At 37.7% G+C, this 24,301-nt stretch overlaps 1 protein-coding gene across 3 annotated transcripts; it reads right to left on the reverse strand.

Annotated features, from left to right (window-relative positions):
• Positions 1-5,828: 5,828 nt before the first annotated feature.
• Positions 5,829-22,305, reverse strand: fli1rs (Fli-1 proto-oncogene, ETS transcription factor-related sequence). Of its 3 annotated transcripts, none has more exons than XM_083907153.1 (10): positions 22,183-22,305; positions 15,587-15,786; positions 14,191-14,360; positions 12,390-12,593; positions 11,914-11,991; positions 10,036-10,104; positions 9,896-9,958; positions 8,702-8,749; positions 8,386-8,472; positions 5,829-6,971 (listed from the first exon to the last, which is right to left on the reverse strand). In XM_083907153.1, the coding sequence occupies exons 1-10, from the start codon at positions 22,198-22,200 to the stop codon at positions 6,442-6,444; spliced, it is 1,467 nt and encodes a 488-aa protein (XP_083763279.1). In that variant the 5' UTR covers positions 22,201-22,305; the 3' UTR covers positions 5,829-6,441. The 3 variants fall into 3 exon arrangements, with proteins under 3 accessions (XP_083763279.1, XP_083763281.1, XP_083763280.1); XM_083907155.1 differs by lacking the exon at positions 22,183-22,305 and adding an exon at positions 21,751-21,880; XM_083907154.1 differs by lacking the exon at positions 8,702-8,749.
• Positions 22,306-24,301: the final 1,996 nt, after the last annotated feature.

Here is a 24,301-nt window from a genome sequence, read left to right on the forward strand (position 1 = left end):
AGGAATTCTGACTTTAAACTCATCATTCTGACTGTATTTTCAGAATTCTCACTTTAAAACTCAAAATTCTGACTTAAAAACTCAGAATTTCTGTCAGAACTCAATATTTTCTTCCTGCTCGGCCCTGATCCTCTACTGTAGAAAAGACTTGAAATACAAAATGTAATTTTTTAATTTAATTTTTTAACGATCTGAAGACGATCAGTTATCCAAACTGTTTGAAGAGATAATTTTGTAACTTAATGTGAGAATGCAAACTTCTGATTTCAGTCTGAATTTTAAATGGAAATTTCAAACAGAAACTAACTTCCTTACACTGGAGAGATTATTACTAAGTATCAATCAGTTAAATTGATCCCTGAGTGAATGTGATTTGATTGACTATTTGTTTCTTTACAGATAATCAATCACCAGGTAGCTTATTCTAACATGCTATGCTATAATCCACCAAAACAACAAGGACTAATCAGAAGAGCCGTGCCCTTCTCTCTGTCTGTCACATGTTATTATAACAGGTGAGACGGGATTGTTGTTTTTATTTTATTACATTAAAAAAATAACATGATCACATGACCACTGTTTCCTGTGTGTGTGTGTGTGTGTGTGTGTGTAGGTACCAGTACTCCTATAAGATCGGCTACAAACCAAAGATGCAGATGAGGAAGATCTTTAAAACAATGAAGAACAGAGTGAAATTCACTCTGACGCCAAGAAACGGTAAAATGGACCAAAACAGATGTTTAGATCCACATTGTGCTCAGTTATAGTTCAGTGAATTGTTATTGCTGATCCCTAATTAGTAAATAGTTGGTAATTAAAAGCATAAATAAATATTGAGTAACATCAGCATCATATTAGCCTTTGAGTCACTGTTTTTTAAATGTGAATTTCCATCATCGTCTCACTGCTTCCTCCTCCTCCTTCTTCTTCTTCTTCTTCCCTGTTTAGCGAAATGGGAAAGACTTTTCCCGTCAGATCAGTTCGTGCTGGGAAAGCCCATGTACTTTCAGGCCGAGGCGATCTCCATGTCTAAAGACAAACGACTGTACGTCCACTCGTGTCACGTGACTCCTGGGCCTTCACACACCTCAAAGCTTCAGTTTCCTGTGGTCAAAGATTTTGGGTAAGACGCATGTCACTCACAAAATCTTTATTTTTGTTATGTTTATACATTTCCTGATTTTCAAAAATTCATTAAAAATATTCCTTAAGAGATATGCGAATATTTTCAACATATCCTTGTTCAGGGCGATGCTGACTATTATGATGGTAAATTTCAAGTCATTCCGAGATACTTTTTGTTTTCGAGAAGAAAGTCAGCTCACTGTCAAAGTGCATCAGGGCAAATGGATCATTTCCTGATTTTCAAAAAAATTAATAAAAATTATTCCTTAAGAGATTTGCGAATATTTTCAACTGATCCTTGTTCAGGGTGATGTCAACTATTATGACGGTAAATTTCAAGCAATTCGGAGATACTTTTTATTTTCGAGAAGAAACTCAGCTCACTGTCAAAGTGTATCAGGGCAAATGGATCATTTCATGATTTTCAAAAAATTCATTAAAATTATTCCTTAAGAGATATGCAAATATTTTCAACAGATCCTTGTTCAGGGTGATGCCGACTATTATGATGGTAAATTTCAAGTCATTCTGAGATACTTTTTGTTTTCGAGAAGAAACTCAGCTCACTGTCAAAGTGTATCAGGGCAAAAGGGTCATTTCGTGAATAAAAAAAATCATTAAAATTATTCCTTAAGAGATATGTGAATATTTTCAACGGATCGTTGTTCAGGGCGATGCTGACTATTATGATGGTAAATTTCAAGTAATTCTGAGATACTTTTTGTTTTTTTTGAAGAAACTCAGCTCACTGTCAAAGTGCATCAGGGCAAATGGATCATTTCATAATTTTCAAAAAATTCATTAAAATTATTCCTTAAGAGATTTGCAAATATTTTCAACAGATCCTTGTTCAGGGCGATGCTGACTATTATGATGGTAAATTTCAAGTAATTCTGAGATACTTTTTGTTTTTTTTGAAGAAACTCAGCTCAAGAAAGTGCATCAGGGCAAATGGATCATTTCATAATTTTCAAAAAATTCATTAAAATTATTCCTTAAGAGATTTGCAAATATTTTCAACAGATCCTTGTTCAGGGCGATGCCGACTATTACTGTGTACAATTTCAAGTCATTCCGAGATACTTTTTGTTTCTTTGAAAAAACTCAGCTCACTGTCAAAGTGCATCAGGGCAAATGGATCATTTCATGATTTTCAAAAATTCATTAAAATTATTCCTTAAGAGATTTGCAAATATTTTCAACAGATCCTTGTTCAGGGCGACACCGACTATTATGATGGTGAATTTCAAGTCATTCTGAGATACTTTTTGTTTTTTTGAAGAAAGTCAGCTCACTGTCAAAGTGTATCAGGGCAAATGGATCATTTCATGATTTTCAAAAATTCATTAAAATTATTCCTTAAGAGGTTTGCGAATAATTTCAACAGATCCTTGTTCAGGGCGATGCTGACTATTATGATGGTGAATTTCATGTAATTCCAAAATACTTTTTTTTTTTTTTTTTAACTCCGCTCACTGTCAAAGTGTATCAGGGCAAATGGATCATTTCTTGATTTTTCAAGCGATACCGACTATTATGACGGTAAATTTCAAGTGATTCCGAGATACTTTTTTTATTAGGGTTAGGGACTCATCTCTTTGTCTTTGTCATGAAGGTGTATGACTGAAAGCAAACAAAGTCTCTCTGGATTCGTTCCGTCCAAAAACAACGTGGTCAGATTCACCGTGGACGCCTTCTTGTTTAAGGGAATGATCGACCAGGTGAGCAGAAACTACTCTTTCTATTTTCCCTACAGCGTCTTTACGTCAGACATGTGACTGATTTCACCTGTGCAGCATCTCTACATGCACTGTAACATCTCTGTGGGCAGCTCTGCACCATCACCCACCACAAAGTCCTGCAACTACGACCCTGAAGCAGGAAGGTGAGTTTATCTCTAGGGTTTATCTCGACGATATCTCTTAAGAAAAGTTCCTTCATCGTCATCTTTTCCTCAGATGGGTTGAGCTCTACGGCGCCCCCTCAGTTTGTGACTGCTGTGACTCCAACTGCAGCTCTGTGGCTTCTGCTTCTACAGGTGAGACATGAAACTGAAGAAATGTTCTGTACTGCAGCAAAACCCATCTTCGCTTAGCATGCTAAGACCGCTGCAACGTCTAAAGTTACATCTTTGCTTAGCATGCTAAGATCGCTACAACGTCTAAAGCTACAGCTCCACTTAGCATGCTAAGACCGCTACAACGGTTAAAGCTAAATCTCGCTTAGCATGCCAAGACCACTACAACGTCTAAAGCGACATCTCCACTTAGCATGCTAACGTCTAAAGCTACATGTCCACTTAGCATGCTAATGTCCAAAGCTACATCTCCACTTAGCATGCTGAGACCACTACAACGTCTAAAGCTACATCTCCACTTAGCATGCTAACGTGTAAAGCTTCATCTCCACTTAGCATGCTAAGACTGCTAAAACGTCAAAAGCTAAATCTCGCTTAGCATGCTAAGACCGCTGCAACGTCTAAAGCTACATCTCCACTTAGCATGCTAAGACCGCTACAACGGTTAAAGCTAAATGTCGCTTAGCATGCCAAGACCACTACAACGTCTAAAGCGACATCTCCACTTAGCATGCTAACGTCTAAAGCTACATGTCCACTTAGCATGCTAATGTCCAAAGCTACATCTCCACTTAGCATGCTGAGACCACGACAACGTCTAAAGCTACATCTCCACTTAGCATGCTAACGTGTAAAGCTACATCTCCACTTAGCATGCTAAGACTGCTACAACGTCAAAAGCTAAATCTCGCTTAGCATGCTAAGACCGCTGCAACGTCTAAAGCTACATCTCCACTTAGCATGCTAAGACCGCTACAACGTCTAAAGCTAAATCTCGCTTAGCATGCCAAGACCACTACAACGTCTAAAGCTACATCTCCACTTAGCATGCCAACGTCTAAAGCTTCATGTCCACTTAGCATGCTAATGTGTAAAGCTACATCTCCACTTGGCCTGCTAACGTCTAAAGCTACATCTCCACTTAGCATGCTAAGACCACTACAACGTCTAAAGCTACATCTCCACTTAGTATGCTAACATCTAAAGCTACAGCTCCACTTAGCATGCTGAGACGACTACAACGTCTAAAGCTACATCTCCACTTAGCATGCTGAGACGACTACAACGTCTAAAGCTACCCACATATATTCACGCTCCAAGGCCTCTTGAATTTACCTGAAACTGACGCGTGGATCACGGCCAAGATTTGATGATTGTGATTGTGTTCTAACAGCAAAAGAATCCAAAACAATCACCAGCAAATTGTGGACAGTAAAGCCCAAAGTGAGAGTCTCTACAATCCCGAAAAAGACAACGATTTCCACCACGACCTCCACCATCTCCACCACCACCTCGACATCAACAACCAGAAAAACGGCAGCTTCAACCCGACCAGGGACCAAAGGATGGGTCACGAAGCTGCAGGATGGAGTTAAAGCAAGGACTTTGAAGGGTAAAGATGAGGAGAGCTCAGTGAAGGCCAAGATGGACAAGGCCAAGTTGGACAAGGCCAAGTTGGACAAGGCCAAGTTGGACAAGGCCAAGTTGGACAAGGCCAAGTTGGACAAGGCCAAGTTGGACAAGGCCAAGTTGGACAAGGCCAAGATGGACAAGGCCAAGATGGACAAGGCCAAGTTGGACAAGGCCAAGTTGGACAAGGCCAAGTTGGACAAGGCCAAGTTGGACAAGGCCAAGTTGGACAAGGCCAAGGTGGAGGAAGTGGACTGGCCTTTCAGACGTGGAGCAGTGACACGGGGACAGAAGCGAGTGAAGGGTTCTGCTGTTGTGGAGGAAGAGGAGGAGGAAGAGGATGAGTTCACTGAACGTCACAGAATATTTGAAGAAACCTTTGATTTTGACAAATAAAACTGACGTGAACAGTAACGAGTTGAGCATGAATGGCTTCATTATACAACTAATAAATTCTGTGTCTGAGTACGTCATCATCATCATCATCATCATCCTCATGTCTTAGGTTTCACCATCATGTAACGTGTTGTTTCAGCGCCATCTACTGGCAACGGGAAATAAGCCGAGAGCAAAAATCCACGGCATCATCTCCATCCAAAAATGACATGAAGCAATATGTATATATATTTTTTTCTTATTTGCAGATTATTAGGATTATAAAAATCACATTTATCTACCACCACCATGATTCTAAACCAGGGGTCTCAAACTCGGGGTCCGGGGGCCACATGGGACCCGCCAGTCGTTATCCTGCGGCCCTGCACTTATTTAGAAATGATTAAATTCAACATTTAATTCTTTAAAGTCCGTAATAAAACTGTAAATGTATTTCTTTAGTTAACCTTTATTAAAGGTTTCTGTCAGATTGTAGCCAGGATAGTTCAAGTTTAGCTTAAATAAATCTTAAAGTTATCATTAGATTTGCTCGTGTTTACGTTTAGTCCTTTTTCCAAATATAAAAGCTCAGATTTAATAAGTTCAGCTCACGTTAGCTGCTCTGTGTTCTGTTTTCCGTTGGAAATCGTTGTGAATTGAACATGTTTTTTTAATCAAAGTGAACAGAAGTGAACGGAATGTTGAGATTTCAGATACAAGCGTCATTTATTCCCTTTACATCGTGAATTACGTCGCTACATAACAATTATTCTGTACAACTTTGTCTTTTACAAATGTCAGTCACATTGAATGTGAGCTTTGCAGCGATGCTAACGTTTGTGCTAACCGCGCTGTCAAGATGATATGACTTTAGACTTTACAACAACGTTCAAATATAAAAAAACAAAAAACAAACAAACTTGGTATTAAAACGACTGAATAACCGCTAATATAAATGTCTTCAGTGACGAGTAAAGACGTCGACGTGTTTACGTTTTCTACAGAGTTGATGTTTCGTCCGTGTGTTTAAAGGCGCCATATGTAAGAATGTGGCCAAAAACGGTTACTACACTCAAATTCAAAATACCGAGGTCTTTGAGGTTTCGTTTTCTGACCTAACTGGCAACCCGTGGTTGCTCGGCAGCTGAGACTCTACTGACTGCAATGATTGGTAGACGGCTGTAGGTGGCGCCACGTGACGCCAAAACATGATTTCAAAACGAATATATTTTGTCTGTACTGTTGTTGTTGTTGGACATATTAGCAGGATTTTATGGCCTTAAGTCGCTTTAGATTTATTACGTAATGCAACTTTAAGGACGGATGTGACAAAGACGGCGTCGTGATGCCCGTACGAAGCGTCACTGTAGCGTCATATCATCTCTCAGCTCAGGTACGTCCTGCAGGTGTCCACATCCGTCCACGTCCGTCCACATCCGTCAAACGTCCTCTCCTCAGTAGTATGGTGAGCTCAGGTGGGAGTGAGTGGCCGGGTGTCGGCTCATGGCTGACCCCGGGTAGATGGGGCTGTTGGGGGAGTTCCAGTACGTGGATGGAGGCGCAAAAAAGTTTCCAGGGGAGACGGGCATCGGTGACGGGTGTCCGCCCATGAAGTTCATTTTGGGCTGGTGGCTGTGGTAGGGCTGCACGTACGACATCTCCGACGCCTGGAACTTGACGATGCCGCCCTCCGCCGAGTGGTTCTGGTGCGCCTGCGAGATTCCCTGGAAGTCGAACTTGTAGGCGTAGCGCTTGCCGTGCACCTTGGTCATGATGTTCTTGTCGTAGTAGTAGCGCAGGGCGCGGCTCAGCTTGTCGTAGTTCATGTTGGGCTTGCTCTTGCGCTCCCCCCAGCGCTTGGCCACCTCGTCCGGGTCGGTCATTTTGAACTCGCCGTTGGTTCCCTCCCAGGTGATGATGCCGGCGTTGTTGGTGTCGGAGAGCAGCTCCAGCAGGAACTGCCACAGCTGGATCTGCCCCGAACCTGCAAGGGACGACCAGGAGGGGGACGCGTTAAAGGCGCCGTACGTGACAGTGTGGCCAAAAACAGTTACTGCACTCAAAACACAGAGGTTTTTTTAGGTTTGTAGGTTTTCTCTGGCAACTGCTGAGTCTGCTGACTGCAATGACTGGGAGACGGCAGTAGGTGGCGCCACATGATTTGCGGTGCAAATATTTTAGCTGTACTGATGTTGTTGGTGAGTTCAGTTTGTTATATGAACATTATTCCTATAGGAGAGGATTTTCACTTAATTCTGCAGAATTATCAGAAGTCTGTGTCTGTCATGGTCTAAAGAGGTCTAAAAGGGTCTAAAGAGGTCTAAAAGGGTCTAAAGATGTCTAAAGACGTCAAAGAGGTCTACGTGGTGAAGCAGACAAAAGGCTGGTCTGTTAAGAGGTCTAAGAGATTTAAAGATGTTTAAAGAGGTTTTAAGAGGTCTAAGAGGTTTAAAGAGGTCTAAAGAGGTTTACAGAGGTCTAAAGAGGTATAAGGGGTCTAAAGAGGTCTGAGAGGTTTAACGCAGTCTAAGAGGTCTAAAGAGGCCTGGGGTCTAAGAGGTCTAAAGAGGTCTACAGAGGTCTAAGAGGTCTATAGAGGTCTGAAGGGGTATCTAGGGGTCTAGAGGTCTTAAGAGGTCTAAGGCGGTCTATAGAGGTCTAAAGTGGTTTAAGAGATCTAACAGGTCTATAGAGGTCTAAAGTGGTTTAAGAGGTCTAGAGGTCTTAAGAGGTCTAAGGAGGTCTAAAGTGGTTTAAGGGGTCTAACAGGTCTATAGAGGTCTAAAGTGGTTTAAGAGGTCTAGAGGTCTTAAGAGGTCTAAGGAGATCTAAAGTGGTTTAAGAGGTCTAACAGGTCTATAGAGGTCTAAAGTGGTTTAAGAGGTCCAACAGGTCTATAGAGGTCTAAAGTGGTTTAAGAGGTCTATAGAGGTCTAAAGTGGTCTAAAGTGGTTTAAGAGGTCTAACAGGTCTATAGAGGTCAAAAGTGGTTTAAGAGGTCCAACAGGTCTATAGAGGTCTAAAGTGGTTTAAGAGGTCCAACAGGTCTATAGAGGTCTAAAGTGGTTTAAGAGGTCTATAGAGGTCTAAAGTGGTCTAAAGTGGTTTAAGAGGTCTAACAGGTCTATAGAGGTCTAAAGTGGTTTAAGATGTAGTAAGTAAAGTAAATGTGAAGTCACAACAATCAGGTTTTGTAATGTGAGTCTTTAAAATGAATATTATTAGTATTATTAGTATTCCAGGACCTTGGACAGCGTTTCTCTTTTGACACTGAGTTTGTGTACGTTTGTTGTTCTTTCCCATCACATAATATGACATGTATAACATATATAATACATCATTTTTAACACCAAATGTGACCTTTTCACTGTGTGCGAGACAACAGGGCAGACACCTACCCACAGGCCTGTGAGCGCTGGGGTCAGGCAGCTTGTACGGACTTTGTTTGCCCGTGCGGTTCTTGGACGAGCTGAGGGTTTGGCCTTCTGTGAGGAAACATCAGGGCAAACAGTCATTTTTGGTGACAGCCAGATTTCGTCTTTTTTGTGTTAGCGTAAGCTTAAGTTAGCGTGTGGAAACTGCGCTGACACAACAGGTGTTGCTGAATGTTTACTACATTTTGGAAATGCTCTTGTTTTGATGTGATTCTGTCGTCAGAGCAGTGGAAAAGGCCTCATTCGTGTTCTTATCAACTCATGTGATTTAGCTTCTTACCTGGGTTAGCTAATCGACTGCTTATGGACCCTAGTGTCTGATATGGGTCTGAAAAGAAAACACAAATATACAAGTATGTATACATATATATGTGTATATATATATATATATGTGTGTGTGTGTAAATATATATATATATATATGTGTGTATATATATGTATGCATATATATGCGTATATACGTGTATATATGTATGCATATATATACATATATACGTGTATATATATACATGTATGCATATATGTATGTATGTATGCATATATATACATATATACGTGTGTATATATATATACATGTATGCATATATGTATGCATATATATACATATATACGTGTATATATATTCATGTATGCATATATATACATATATACGTGTATATATATATACATGTATGCGTATGTATGCATATATATACATGTATGCATATATGTATGTGTGTGTATATATGCATGTATATGTGTATATATATGCATGTATATTTGTATATATATATGTGTATGTATATATACATGTATGTGTGTATATGTATGTGTATATATGTATGTGTGTATATACATATATACGTGTATGTGTATATGTGTGTGTATATATATGTATGCATGTATTTACATATATATGTGTGTGTATATATGTGTGTGTGTATATATATACATATACGTATATATATATATATATACATATGTATGTGTATATATATACGTGTGTATATGTATGCATGTATGTGTATACATATATACATGTATATATGCGTGTGTATATATGTATATATGTATATATTATTTGATATTCATGACTTTGATTTTATATGTATATAAAATCAAAGTCATGAATATCAAATAATCTATAATTCAGCCAAAGCCACAGCTGTAAAACAGTCTCTTGCATTAATGAGGTCAAACACAGTGGTTGTTAGAGGCTTATTATGGGATGTTCGCCATGTTCTACTTTTACTGTGGCTTCATTTTACCCATGATGACCAGTGGAGGAATTATCTGTTCATGTTCCACAGAAAGAGAATCCTGTCCAATATATTTAGTCTTTTAAGTTTCATATGAAGGTGATCACTTCAATGATCCTCCTCAGACTGAAACTGAAAGTACAATATCCACAAGGACATGATGGAGGACATGATGGAGGACATGATGATCTGCTGTGGAGATGATGGAGAAGACAGAAGATGAAGAGTTTTTGTACCTTGGACGATTCTCGGCGTGGACTCTGTGACTCTGGTGCTGTGATGCTGATCCATGGAAGAACCTGGAAGTCATGAAGCGTCAGAATTAATCTGAGGACAAAACAGGATGAACAGTGATGAGACTCTGCTGCTGCTTTACCTTTCTGTGCTGCAGTCATGGTGTTTGAGGTCCAGCTGTTTCTGCGGCTGATCTCATCAAACTCTGTCTCTGTGCAGGAAAACAGAGAGAAGACCAGTCAGAAACATGTGAACGTCAGTAAACACAGGTGATAAAGACGTTTTAAGCTTTATGGCTTCAAACTGCCCCTTGTTGCCCTGCACCGTTGTGAGTCGTGTCCCTGAAGCAGGACCTGATATCTCCACTTCCTGTGCGGCTGCAGCTGTTTCCTGTATGAAACTTGCTGTTGAGTTTTCGACTCATTCTCGAGTTCTTGTTATCAGGCGCACGGAGACGAGGATTTACATTAATAAACTGTCTTTAACTGTCTTTAAAATGACAAACAGACGCAGACGGAGCTGTGACAGAGTCTGTGTGTGAACATTAGAGCGAATATAAACTTCAACAGTTATTATTGATGCTTTGAAAACAGCCTCGAAACTTTATGGACCTAAAAACCTCATTTCACCTCATTTAGGCAAAAAAAAAGAGGGTGTTTTAGCTTCTTCATAGTGAAATATATATAAAACAAATATAAATACTATGATGTTCACTTAATAAACAGCCTTCTGGGACCAGACCATAGATATGAGACCTTTGTGAGCTGATGAGCTTTTAAATGAACCCACAGTGAAAAACCTGTATTGGATTGTATGGATTATATATACGTGTGTGTGTGTGTGTGTACATATGTAAATATATATGTATGTGTGTATATATATATATGTATATATGTATACATGTATATGTGTATATATATATGTATACATGTATATGTGTGTATATATATGTATATGTGTGTGTGTATATATATATATTTATGTGTATATGTGTATATATATATGTATATGTGTATATATGTACATATATACATGTGTGTATATATGTACATATATACATGTATGTATATATGTATATATGTATACATGTATATATGTATACATGTATGTGTATATATATGTATATATGTATACATGTATGTGTATATATATGTATATATGTATACATGTATGTGTATATATATGTATATATGTATACATGTATGTATATGTGTGTATATATGTGTGTGTATATATATATATACATATATATATATGTGTGTGTATATATATATATATATGTGTGTGTGTGTATATATATATGTGTGTGTATATATATATATGTGTGTGTGTATATATATATATATATGTGTGTGTATATATATATATATATGTATATGTGTGTGTATATATATATATATGTATATATGTGTATATATATATGTGTGTGTATATATATATATATGTGTGTGTGTATATATATATATGTGTATATATATATATATATGTGTGTATATATATATATATGTGTACTACGTTGATTCACTCGTCTGTAGACGTGTTTGGATGAAGTGTCAGAGGTTTTTCTGTGTTTCTGCAAACACACACAAACGTTCATTTCCTCAAAAACAGATGAGGAAATGAAGGTTTGCTCAGGTTCCCTCATGGTTTGTTGTGTTAAAGGTGCATTATGTAATAAATCTGAAGCAACTGGCCGTAAAATCCTCCTAATGTGTCACAGAGACTCAGGAATAATGTTCATATAACAAACTGAACTCACCAACAACAACAGTACAGACTAAATATTCGCATTAAAAAAAATATTTTGCAGACTGCAAATCATGTTTATGTTTTGAAATCATGTTTTGGCGTCGTGTGGCGCCACCTACCGCCGTCTACCAATCATTGCAGTCAGAAAACCAAACCTTAAAGACCACGGTGTTTTGAATTTGAATGTAGTAACTGTTTTTGGCCACATTCTTACGTATGGCGCCTTTAAAGTCAGTTTCCATGATGTTAAATGTGTTTGTTGTGATCTCACCTGCTTTCACCTGTATTCTGGGCTGCAGTGGGGGGGTGGTGTTGGTCGGAGTGGTGGCGTATGTGAACGTCGGGCTGCCTGAAGCAAAGACATGAAAAAAAATACAGATTTGTTAATCCGTATTTTCAGATTTAGACAAAGAAAATCATTGAAAACATCATCGTTATCACTGAATAGTTCAGCGTGTGGTTGTAAGAGGTACTGACGCGTTTTACTAGAATAAACACGTTTATGGATTAAGTTGTTTTTTAGCTGATTTAGGATCATTTTGTGCTGAAACCAACAATCACGTTGGTTTTGCTGAATCAGGTCAACTTTGTGAACAAAGCTACATATTTATACGGGTATTTTCACGTCATATGATGCAAAATTCTTTTATATTTCTTGCGATAAACAAATTCTGAAGATTTTGCACGTGCCAAATTATGACTAATTGCTTTTTTTAATATATTACAAGTGAACGAAAGAGTCCTTACTCTGCCTGAGGTAATTGAGGTGCGACAGCAGCATGTCGGCGTTGTACGCTGACGTCAGCCTCATCATGTCGTCCTTGCTCATCTTGCACAGAGCTTTTCCGTCCAGCGTCTGGAAGAGCAGGACGTCCACCTCCTCCAGGACGTACTCTTTGATGGCCCAGTCCAGCCACTGACGGACATGGTCCTGAGTCCAGACCTCTGGGTCTGCAGTCACACAGGGAAGTGATGGACTACGATCAGTCAAAACATACTTAGAAATCTGAGGAACCAGGGATCCAAACCCTACGGAGCCCCCGAAGTGACATGGGGAGAAAAAATAAAATGACCAAAAAATTTAAAAAGTAGAAAAATTGTTTTAAATTTTTTTGGGGAAAGTCAAGATCTCGAGTTTCCCAAGAAAAATTGTTTTAAATTCTTTTTTTCTTTTTTTTTGCAAACTCGAGATCTCTAGTTTCCAAAAAATTATGAAATTTTTTTTTTCAATTTTTTTTTTTTTGAAAAGTCGAGATCTCGAGTTTCCAAAAAATCATGAAAAAAAAAGTTAATTTTCAAAAAAAAAATTGAAAACTTTTTTCATAATTTTTTTATGACATTTTTTTCATATTTTTTTTTTTTTCAAAAAAATGAGAAAAAAAAATTCAGATTTTTTTTGGGAAACTTGAGATCTTGACTTTCCCAAAAAAATTGGAAAACAAATTATTTTTTTCAAAAGATATATTTTTTTCAAAAAATATATTTTTTTCAAAAAATATTTTTTTTTTTCAATTTTTTTTGGGAAAGTCGAGATCTTGACTTTGAAACTCGACATTTCAAAAACATTTTTTTCATCTTTTTTTTTTTTTTTTTTTTTTATCTCATGTCACTTCGGGGGCTCCGCAAAACCCTGAGCATTTACCAATGAGTCCAGAGCAAAGTTTACATGAACTTTCTGTTCTGTATTTTCTGTATTTTTTACTTTTGTTATCCTGGAATAAAAAAGGATTAGTTTGTAGAAATAATGTCATTCTTATATTAATTGTTTATTTTTTTAGAGGAAGAAGAACTTAACTTAACTTTACTTAACTAACCTGTTAGTTCAGATTGATGTGTATATGATTAAAATAACAGACATAAGATAAAGTTGTAATCAAATCAAAACAGTATTTTGTGTTCGATAAAGCTGTGAATTAGTTATGGTGAAATTTAGAGTTTAGAGAGTTTGGTAAATAATGTTTTTCCAGGTCAGAAACAGGATAAATTGAAATCTTGATTTTAGAAGTGAAATAATGACGAGGAAAACTCACTTCCAGTCACAAACAATGTCATGTGAATTTCCAGTAATAATAATAGTAATAATAATGGTGATAATAGGCAGGAGGTGAAGTGTTGAACAGAAGGAACCACACCCTCAGATCCTGATTGTCTTTGTTCTGATCCACATCCAGTAATTATGAAGCTCTTTAACTCAAGACTTTGTGACTCAGTCTGGAATCTTTGACTAGAACCAGAATCCAGACTGTGACTCACTGAGAACTCTGTGGGCACAAAGAACCTGAGGACTTTGGTGATGGTTGAACCTTCTGTGAGTGATAACATTGTGATGACTCGTCCTAATAATCATCGTAATAACTTCAACAGTTATTATCCATGCTTTGAAAACGGCCTCAAAACCTACGACGGTGCATTTTTGATATTCTTCACCTCATTTAGGCAAAAAAAGATCTGTGTTGGGATGAATAAGGAAGTCCTTTGGAGAACGTGAGTGAACTCCTGATGTGTTAACGTACAGTTTAGACGGTGATGTGTGTGTGAGTGAGTTGACCTGCAGGTACGATGACCCTCTTCTCGTCCGTGGTGCTGCTCGGTGGTGATGTGGTCTCAGGACTGACTCGAGGTTCTGCGTACGAGACCTGGTAGATTATCGGTGGACCGTCGTTGCTCATGTGTCTGGAGCGTTTGGCGCTGACGCTGCAGTCCACCGGAGACTCAACGCTAAAGCAGAAACCATAGGAACCAAAATCAGTTAGACAAAATCAGCAAAAAATGACCATAGCAATCAGGTTCAAATGAGTGTTTGTGCATTTCACTACAGTCATTCCTGTCTGTAGGTGACTGATCTTAATTAATAAGTTAATACATTTATTTATTTATTTTATTATTTTATTATTTTATTATTTATTTATTTATTTATTTATTTATTTATTTAATTAATTAATTAATTAATTAATTATAAAACTATCTAATTATTTAATTATTGAATTTATTAATTAATTAATTTATTTATTTAATTAATTAATCAATTATGTAATTATAAAACTATCTAATTATTTAATTATTTAATTAATTAATTAGTTAATTCATCAATAATAATAATAATAATTAAATAATTAATAATTAAATATATATCTAATATATCATAAAAAAATATAAATAATTAATTATTAATTAGGCTAATTAAATATTTATTAATAATAATAATAATAACAATAATTATAAAAGTAATAATATTAATAATGATAATAATAATAATAATAATAATAATACAAGTATTAATAACCAAATATATATAATATATAATAAAAAAGTATATTAATAATTAATAATTAATTAGGCTGACATCGCACACCATTTCAAAGTAAAAGTCTTTGTTTTGATATATAGCTCAAGACAAAAAAAAAAAAAAACATGTATGACACAAAATGAATCTGTAAATAACAAAAAAAGAATAACAAAATTAGCTCAAAATGAACATGTAGACAATTGTAATTAAAACACTACACAAGCTTATATATAATTAAATGTGGAATTGTGTCATTTCAAAATAAAATAAGTGTAGGGCCGCACGACATCGTCTGGCGGGCCGCTCGAGTTTGAAACCCCTGATTTAACAGAATATGGAACTTAAACATTTATGTTCAGTAAATGAATGAATTTGACTTCTGACTTGTTATTTGTTAAAAACAATCATGTGATGCAGTAGCTGAGTGTGTAGATCTACTTTTTTTGTGCTATTTATGACCATAGAGCTCAGATTAAATAATCCAAGGATTACGATTGAACAGAGGAATTGTGCCGCTGCGTTTCAAAGAAAGGGATATTTTTAGGTTCTCTGGGAAACCCTGACACGCGTTGACATTAACGGTAAAACAAAGCCACACTCGGATAATCCGGGAACCCAGGGTTCCCCCGGGGCCCCCCGGTCGCTCCTGCTGACTCACCTGCTCCCGTTCATGTGTTCGCTTCTTTTCCCAGAGTTCTGAGCTCTAGGCCCCGCCCACTCGGGCTCAGAGGGCTCAGGACTGTGTTTGGACGCCGGGCCGAAGCCGCCGGGCGACGTCATCTCGGTCTTCATGTGCACGGCCGCGGTGAAGGGGGGCTCGAATATGGGCTGATCCTCGCTCACCACGGACAGAGCTTCCTGTTGGACAGAGACACAGCAGAGGTCACGACCTATTTTTAATCTTCTCTTAATAATCGATGTAGATTTTAGGGTTAAATCAGCAGCAGAAACATGTTGAAGCTTCTGTTGTCAAACACTTTCTTTAACCACACTTTGATCTGACGTTAGAATCCAGAGTTTGAGTTTGAGTCTGATCCAGATTATAATCTGACTTCCTGTGTTCAGCAGCTTCTTCACCAACGCCTCACAAACAACATGGTGCTCTTCTGTTGTGTAGTACTGTTGTGTTCTTGTGTTGTACTCTTGTATTGTACTCTTGTATTGTACTCTTGTATTGTACTCTTGTGTTGTACTCTTGTGTAGTACTGTTGTGTTGTACTCTCTTGTGTTGTACTCTTGTGTAGTACTGTTGTGTTCTTTTGTTGTACTCTCTTGTGTTGTACTCTTGTGTTGTCCTGTTGTGTTGTACTGTTGTGTTGTTTTGTGTTGTACTGTTGTGTTGTACGCTTGTGTCGTGTTCTTGTGTTGTCCTGTTGTGTAGTACTGTTGTGTTGTGTTCTTGTGTTGTACTCTCTTGTGTTGTACTCTTGTGTTGTACACTCTTGTGTAGTACTGTTGTGTTCTTTTGTTGTACTCTCTTTTGTTGTACTCTTGTGTTGTCCTGTTGTGTTGTACTCTTGTGTTGTCCTGTTGTGTTGTACTGTTGTGTTGTTTTGTGTTGTACTGTTGTGTTGTACGCTTGTGTCGTGTTCTTGTGTTGTCCTGTTGTGTAGTACTGTTGTGTTGTGTTCTTGTGTTGTACTCTTGTGTTGTACTGTTGTTGTACTGTTGTGTTGTCTTGTTGTGTTGTACTCTTGTGTTGTACTGTTGTGTTGTGTTCTTGTGTTGTACTCTTGTGTTGTACTGTTGTGTTGTCCTGTTGTGTTGTCTTGTTGTGTTGTACTCTTGTGTTGTACTGTTGTGTTGTACTCTTGTGTTGTACACTCTTGTGTTGTCCTATTGTGTTGTACTCTTGTGTTGTACTCTTGTGTTGTACACTTTTGTGTTGTCCTGTTGTGTTGTCCTGTTGTGTTGTCCTGTTGTGTTGTACTGTTGTGTTGTCGTCTTGTGTTGTACTCTTGTGTTGTACTGTTGTGTCGTACACTCTTGTGTTGTACTCTTGTGTCATACTCTTGTGTTGTACTCTTGTGTCGTACTCTTGTGTCGTACACTCTTGTGTTGTACTCTTGTGTCGTACGTTTGTGTCGTACGTTTGTGTCGTACGTTTGTGTTGTGTTCTTGTGTTGTGTTGTACACTCTTGTGTTGTACTCTTGTGTCGTACTCTTGTGTTGTACTGTTGTGTTGAACTCTTGAGTTGTACACTCTTGTGTTGTACTCTTGTGTCGTACTCTTGTGTTGTACTGTTGTGTCGTACACTCTTGTGTTGTCCACTCCTGTGTGCAGTTGCGTGTTTGTTTAGAGGAGCTGAGCATTGTCTTCAGTTGTCGTACGTCAGTGTTTCTTTGTCGGTGTCGGACAGGAAACCCGTGGTCCATGTGCAGAGGAACCTTTGGCTCAGACCAACTCAGAGGAAATGGAGGGGGTGAAAAAGTGGGTCATTTTAAATGTGGAAAACAACAGAGTTGGTGTGTGGACGAGGTCAGAGTCACTGGACACTGAGAAGACGTGAGTCCTGATTGAAGCGCCGCCTTTTCATTGTTTGGGTTTGTTTTTCTGTTTTTTCTTCTTTTTTTCCGATGTGTTGTTTTTAGCTCAATTGTTGTCTGAGCGTCGCTAACGTCTTCATGCACGGAAAACACAATGTGGTATTTCCTCATTCAGAAATCACATCAATGTGGGAAAGCTAATACATGCAATATGTAATCAATACGTTCAATTATTAGGTCAAATTATTATTATACCTGCAAAACGCAAAAAACACAAACGCAAAAAAACACAAATGCAAAAGCAGAAAACAAAATCATAAACTAAGTTTGTGTTTTGCACATAAATGCTCCCTCTCTCAGGTCTGATAGTATTGCTTGACAGAGCTCGTTTTCACATGAAGTGAAGTTTGATGGTTTCAGACGCAGAATAATCACCAACAACAAAAATCCAACCCACAACTGAAACATGGCTGAAACACAGTTGAAACACAGCTGAAAACTTGGCTGAAAACTTGGCTGAAACACGGCTGAAACACAGCTGAAACATGGCTGAAACACAGCTGAAACATGGCTGAAACACAGCTGAAACACGGCTGAAACACAGCTGAAACATGGCTGAAACACAGCTGAAACATGGCTGAAACACAGCTGAAACATGGCTGAAACACGGCTGAAACACGGCTGAAACACAGCTGAAAACTTGGCTGAAAACTTGGCTGAAACACGGCTGAAACACGGCTGAAACATGGTTGAAACACGGCTGAAACATGGCTGAAACATGGCTGAAACACTTGGGCTGAAACACTTGGGCTGAACCATGGCTGAAACACGACTGAAAACTTGCCTGAAACAGCTGAAACACAGCTGAAACACGGTTTAAACATTGCTGAAACACAGCTGAAACACAGCTGAAACATGGCTGAACCATGGCTGAAACACGACTGAAAACTTGCCTGAAACACGACTGAAAACTTGCCTGAAACACGACTGAAAACTTGCCTGAAACACAGCTGAAACACGGTTTAAACATTGCTGAAACACAGCTGAAACACAGCTGAAACATGGCTGAACCATGGCTGAAACACGACTGAAAACTTGCCTGAAACACGACTGAAAACTTGCCTGAAACACAGCTGAAACACGGTTTAAACATTGCTGAAACACAGCTGAAACACGACTGTAACAAGCCTGAAACACAGCTGAAACATGGCAGAAAATCACAGCTGAAACACTGTTGAAACACAGCTGAACCATAGCTGAAACATTTGGGCTGAACCATGGCTGAAACACGACTGAAAACTTGCTTGAAACACAGCTGAAACACAGTTGAACCATGGCTGAAACATGACTGAAAACTTGGCTGAAACACAAATGAAACACAACTGAAACACAGCTGAACCATAGCTGGAACACTTGGGCAGAACCATGGCTGAACCATGACTGAAACACAGCTGCCAACGTCTAACCCTTCAGTGAAGAAGAAGCAGAATGAGCCGTTTCATCACGTGTTTCAGACGATTCCTCAGTGTTTTCTCTTTAAAGTGAGTCACTGTCGTTCTTCATGGTTTTTCACACTCTGTCTTTTTTCACTGATACAAATATAAAGTGTGACCGCTGAAGCCACAGCTCACTTCCTGTTAGTTAGTGTTTCAGCTTTCTGTCGCTGAGGGACAAAAAAAACAACCTTCAACAAGAGAGAAGAAGAAGAGGACCGTGATGAAGATGATGATGATGATGAAGATGAAGATGAAGAACGTTAACACTGTTTTAAATAAAAACAGCTTCAGTTTGAGCTCAGATTGTTGACTTCAGTCAAACTGACTCTAAATCAGCAGCTTTCAGACGTTGCATCATCAACTCTTACTCAAACTAAACGCTCGTTTGTGACGAAGAGGACGATGAAGAGGAGGAAGAGGAGGAGGCAATAATGTGACTTATTGATTGATTTATAATCGCTGATCTTTTAGGATTTTAAACATTTTTAATTCATCAATTTAGTCTTAACTGTGCATTTTAAGACCTTTCTATTGTCAAAAAGTTCAATCAACTCATTATTATTTTATAAGACAAACTTGTAAATTAGATTTGTGAAAACTCAAAATTCTAAATTTTATTTTTTAAATAAATGTTTTACATTATCTGAACAAGATGAGTTAGCCAAACTTTTTTTTAAACTCCAGATCTTTTGTTGGTCTGTAAACTCAAATTGAAATTTTAAGTTTTGTCAACTTTTTGTTTTTACAGTGCATCATCATCATCATCATCATCATCATCATCATCATAGCTGTTGTTTTTACTGAGTTTATACACTGTAAAAAAAACTGTTTTTAAAAAGTACCACCAACTAATGAATTATTTTGTTAGACAAACTTGTAAATTAGTTGTACATTTGTAAATGTTTTAATTAAATTTTTGAATTATCTCTGTTTGAAAACAGAATTTTCAGTTTGCAAAACTCTAACTTACAAGATCTTTTGTTGGACTGTAAACTCAAACACTGATTGCAGCAAGTTGAAATTTTAAATTTTCTCAACTTTTTTTTACAGTGTATCATCATCATCATAGCTGTTGCTTTTACTGAGTTTATACACTGTAAAAAAAGAAAAAGTTGAGAAATCTCAAAGTTTTAGGGCAAATTACTGCAATCAATGTTGAGAACTTTTTTTTACAGTGTATAAACTCAGTTAAAACAACAGCTATGATGATGATGATACACTGTAAAAAAAAAGTTTTAAGTCAACTTAGTGCAATCCATGTTTGAGTTTACAGTCCAACAAAAGATCTGGAGTTTTTAAAAAGTCAAATCAACTAATAATTATTTTCGTTAGACAAACTTGTAAATTAGAGTTAGTCAGACTAATGTTTTCATTTATTTTTTAAATTATCTGAACAAGATTAGTTTGTCAAACTGTTTGAAAACAGAATGTTCAGTTGGCTCAACTCTAGATCTTCTGTTGGTCTGTAAACTCAAACACTGATTACAGTAAATTACCTTGAAATTTTCTCAACTTTTTCTTTTTTTACAGTGTGTTTACATTTATGTCTGCAACAGTTCATATGCATGAGCTCCTCAGTGTGTGTGTGCAGGTGTTTGTGTCGACTAAATCTAACTGAAACCAACACAGTCGCTCAGAATAAGCTGTAAATCCACATTAACAACATACAGTTGTGCAAAGACACTTTACTCCTCCTCCTCCTCCTCCTCCTCCTCCTCCCCCCCCCCCCCTCCTCCTCCTCCTCCTCCTCCTCCTCCCCCCCCCCCTCCTCCTCCTCCTCCTCGTCTGAGGCAAGTGACAGAAAAGCAGAAGTAAAAGTCGAAGTCGAAGCTGATTTTGCAAAGAGCCTGAAGCAGCTGAAGAGTTTGTGTTTTCTGCTGCTGCACAAACACACAACCGTGTGGTTTTCACACACACACACACACACACACACACACACACACACACACACACACACACACACACACACACACACACAGTCATGTATCCTGTGACTTCTATTAATCTAACCCTAACCCTAACCCTGTTAATGCTCGTTAATCTAAACCTAACCACAGTTCTAATCTTAGTCTTAAACTGAAGTTTCTCTTCACTGGTCCTGACAAGTCCAGTGTTTCTGAAGAAGAAATGGCCCTGAACACACACACACACACACACACACACACACACACACACACACAGAGTGTGTTATAAAGTTAAAACGCTGCATTTTTTCCTTTTGTCGAAGCTTTTGTTTGACTTTTTTTTTTTTTTTTTGTCCAGGCGGCGGAAATGTGCACGGAAAATGTGTGTGTGTGTGTGTGTGTGTGTGTGTGAGCTCTGAGACAGGAAGTGTGTTGAGTTCAGATAACGACACCTGTTTCACTGCTATAAATTATACTTAAAATAACCTTCAACACACACACACACACACACACGCACGCACACACACACACACACACACACACACACACACACACACACACACACACAGGATGTGAGAATCATGGAATCCAAAGTGCCCTGAAGTCACATTTGAAGAATTTCTAAACAGCATAAAACTCATATATTTATATTTATATTTATTTCCATATAAAGTTTGTTGGTTTTGTTTTTAAACTAAACTTTGCTGCCATTTTTAACGACTTTATAAAATACATTAGAATAAATATAAATATAGTGAAAACTATAGAGAAATGAACAATAATATGAAGACAATCTTCTTCATTTTCTTACTTTTCGTCCAAGAAAACGTCAGATTTTGATGCAAACGTTAATTTCTGCAATTTTCTTACACAACTTGGACACGAGATGGAATAGAATAAAATAAAATAAAATAAAATAGAATAAAATAAAATACCAGACAGTGATCTGATGATGATGATGATGATGAAGATGAAGAAAAAGCTCCAGGTCTCTCTCACTGTGTCCAAACTTATCCGTGGTGCGTTCAGGGACACCTGCCCTTCTGCGCGGTAACTTCATCACCGCCATGAAAAGCAGCTCTTTAGTGTGAGGATGATGATGATGATGATGATGATGATGGTGTTTTCTGTCTTTAATCTCGGTGTTTGCTTCAGTGTGTGTGTGTGTGTGTGTGTGTGCGTGTGTGTGTGTGGATTAACAGCGCGCGCGCTGACTCTGTCGTTATTATAGAGACGAACATTCAACCACCAACGGGAAGGAAGAGGAAACTTTAGTAGAAGAAGGAAAGAGAGTGGGGAGAGTTTCTGCTCTGTCACACACACACACACACACACACACACACACACACACGCACACACACACTCACCTTGATCGTACAGTCCATCGCGGCAGATTAACGCAGATTAACGCAGATTATTTCTCTCTCATTGACGCTTTTCTGCAAAAACTCTTCTTCTTCTTCTTCAAATCAGACGTGAATTCACGCAGCGCAGCATCAGCTCGATGGCGCAAACCATTGCACTTACACTTTTTCTTTTTTTTTTTTTGCTCACAGACCATAACCGGATGATGTCTCTCTCTCTCTCTCTCTCTCTCTCTCTCTCTCTCTCTCTCTCTCTAAATTGGGAAGTGAAGTCACACACACGCACACACACGCACACACACACACTTGTAAAGTCTCGTGAAAACAACACTTTCTGCTCAGAAACAAGATTATTCAGTACATTCTTACATTATTGTTCCATAAAGTAAGTTTTAATCACGTAATCTTGACTTAATTCCACTAATATGTCGTTTTAAAAATGACAACAGTGTTACAGTGTGTGTCAGAAGGACACATTGTTACACACAACTTATCATAAATCACAATAATAATCATTTAAAAGCTGTTAGCAATAATAAATAAGACAGGTTTAGAAAACAATGTTCGATATAAAATCGAGATTAAAATATATATATGAAGAATATATATTAAGTAATAGAAGATTAAAAAATAAAAATAAATAAAATAAAGACAAATCTCATATCGTTTCAAACCAAGAGATAAATGTTTGATAAATTAATAACAGGTTAATTTTATTTATATTCTATCATTCACACACAAGACATGTCTGCGCGCTTTACACAGGCATTTAAATAATAATAATGATAATAATAATAATAATAATAATAATAATAAAAGCAGGTCAAATATCTCGAGATTTGAAAAATTGAATTAAAAAGTCTGATTAATCAGAAAGACTGAGCTAAGAAGGTTTAGTTTGAAACGCATTTTTGTCATTTATTAAGGATTAAAGTTCACATTTAATTGAACTGCAGGGCCTGGTGAGTCCGTGCGCGAGGCCTGGTGAGTCCAGGCGCGCGAGGCCTTCACGAGGCGAACGAACCTGAGTTTATAAACGTTAATAAACGTTATAATTGTTCACTATTGAAATGTTTTAAATCAAATAATAATCAATAAAATCAACTGAGTGATTTAATCTTGGTCAAAAAGCTGGATTATAATGGAATTATATGTCACGTGTGTCATGTTCACATTTACAACATTTTAGCTGTTGATGTTGTGTTTTTAACTGTTGTTGTTGTTGTTGTTGTTGTTTTTCTGTCCACTTTTATGAACTTTTAATGTTTTCTTTGCTCATAATCAGGTTATTTATGAATCTCTTCGTTGTTTTTGTCGTTAAATTAAAGGATAAATAAACTGAAGCAGCTCATAAATAAGAAGTTAATTCACAGTAACTTTGTAGTAAAATAGTGTGTATTCATGTAAATGAGGTCACGTGATAAAAACAGCAGAGTTTGACCTCATTAAAAATGAAAGTGTGTGTGTGTGTTTGTGTGTGTGTGTGTGTGTGTTTCCTGTGTGTTACTGATGTAAGGCCCGTCTGTGAATCTGTTATTGATTAGCATGAATATTATTATTATTATTATTATTATTAATAATCTGTAGGATTTTACTTCAATACATTTGAGTAAGACTGTGTTTTTACAGGTTTTATATCATTACACGAACCTTTATTGTACTTTTTATTGTTCCATAACCTGAAGGACACATTGTTGTGTAGCATTGTGTGGTTTTGTGTTTGTTTGTTTTTACTTTATATCAAAAATGATCTTTATCCATGTGTTAAATATATAAAAGTGTCTGATAAGTTCAATAGATTTAGTTTGGAGTTGTGTTGTGTGTGTTGTGTTGTGTGTGTTGTGTTGTGTGTGTGTGTGTGTGTGTGTGTGTGTGTTGTGTTGTGTGTGTGTGTGTGTGTGTGTGTGTGTTACCCTAAAACCCGCTCGTGTCTGAGCTCAATCACGACTCTCGTCTCCACAGTCACGCACGATTTCACCCGAGTCCACTTTACCAGATGCTCCCTGTGTGTGTGTGTGCGCGCGCGCGCGCGTGCGTGTGTGTTTGTTTACACTGGCCTCGAGACTCGCTCTTATCTTCCACGCACACACTCACGCAGTGATTTCAGACTTTCTTGTTCCAT

The sequence above is a fragment of the Microchirus variegatus genome (genome assembly GCF_963457635.1).
Source record: "Microchirus variegatus genome assembly, chromosome: 20".
In the NCBI taxonomy this organism is placed as follows: Eukaryota; Metazoa; Chordata; class Actinopteri; order Pleuronectiformes; family Soleidae; genus Microchirus; species Microchirus variegatus.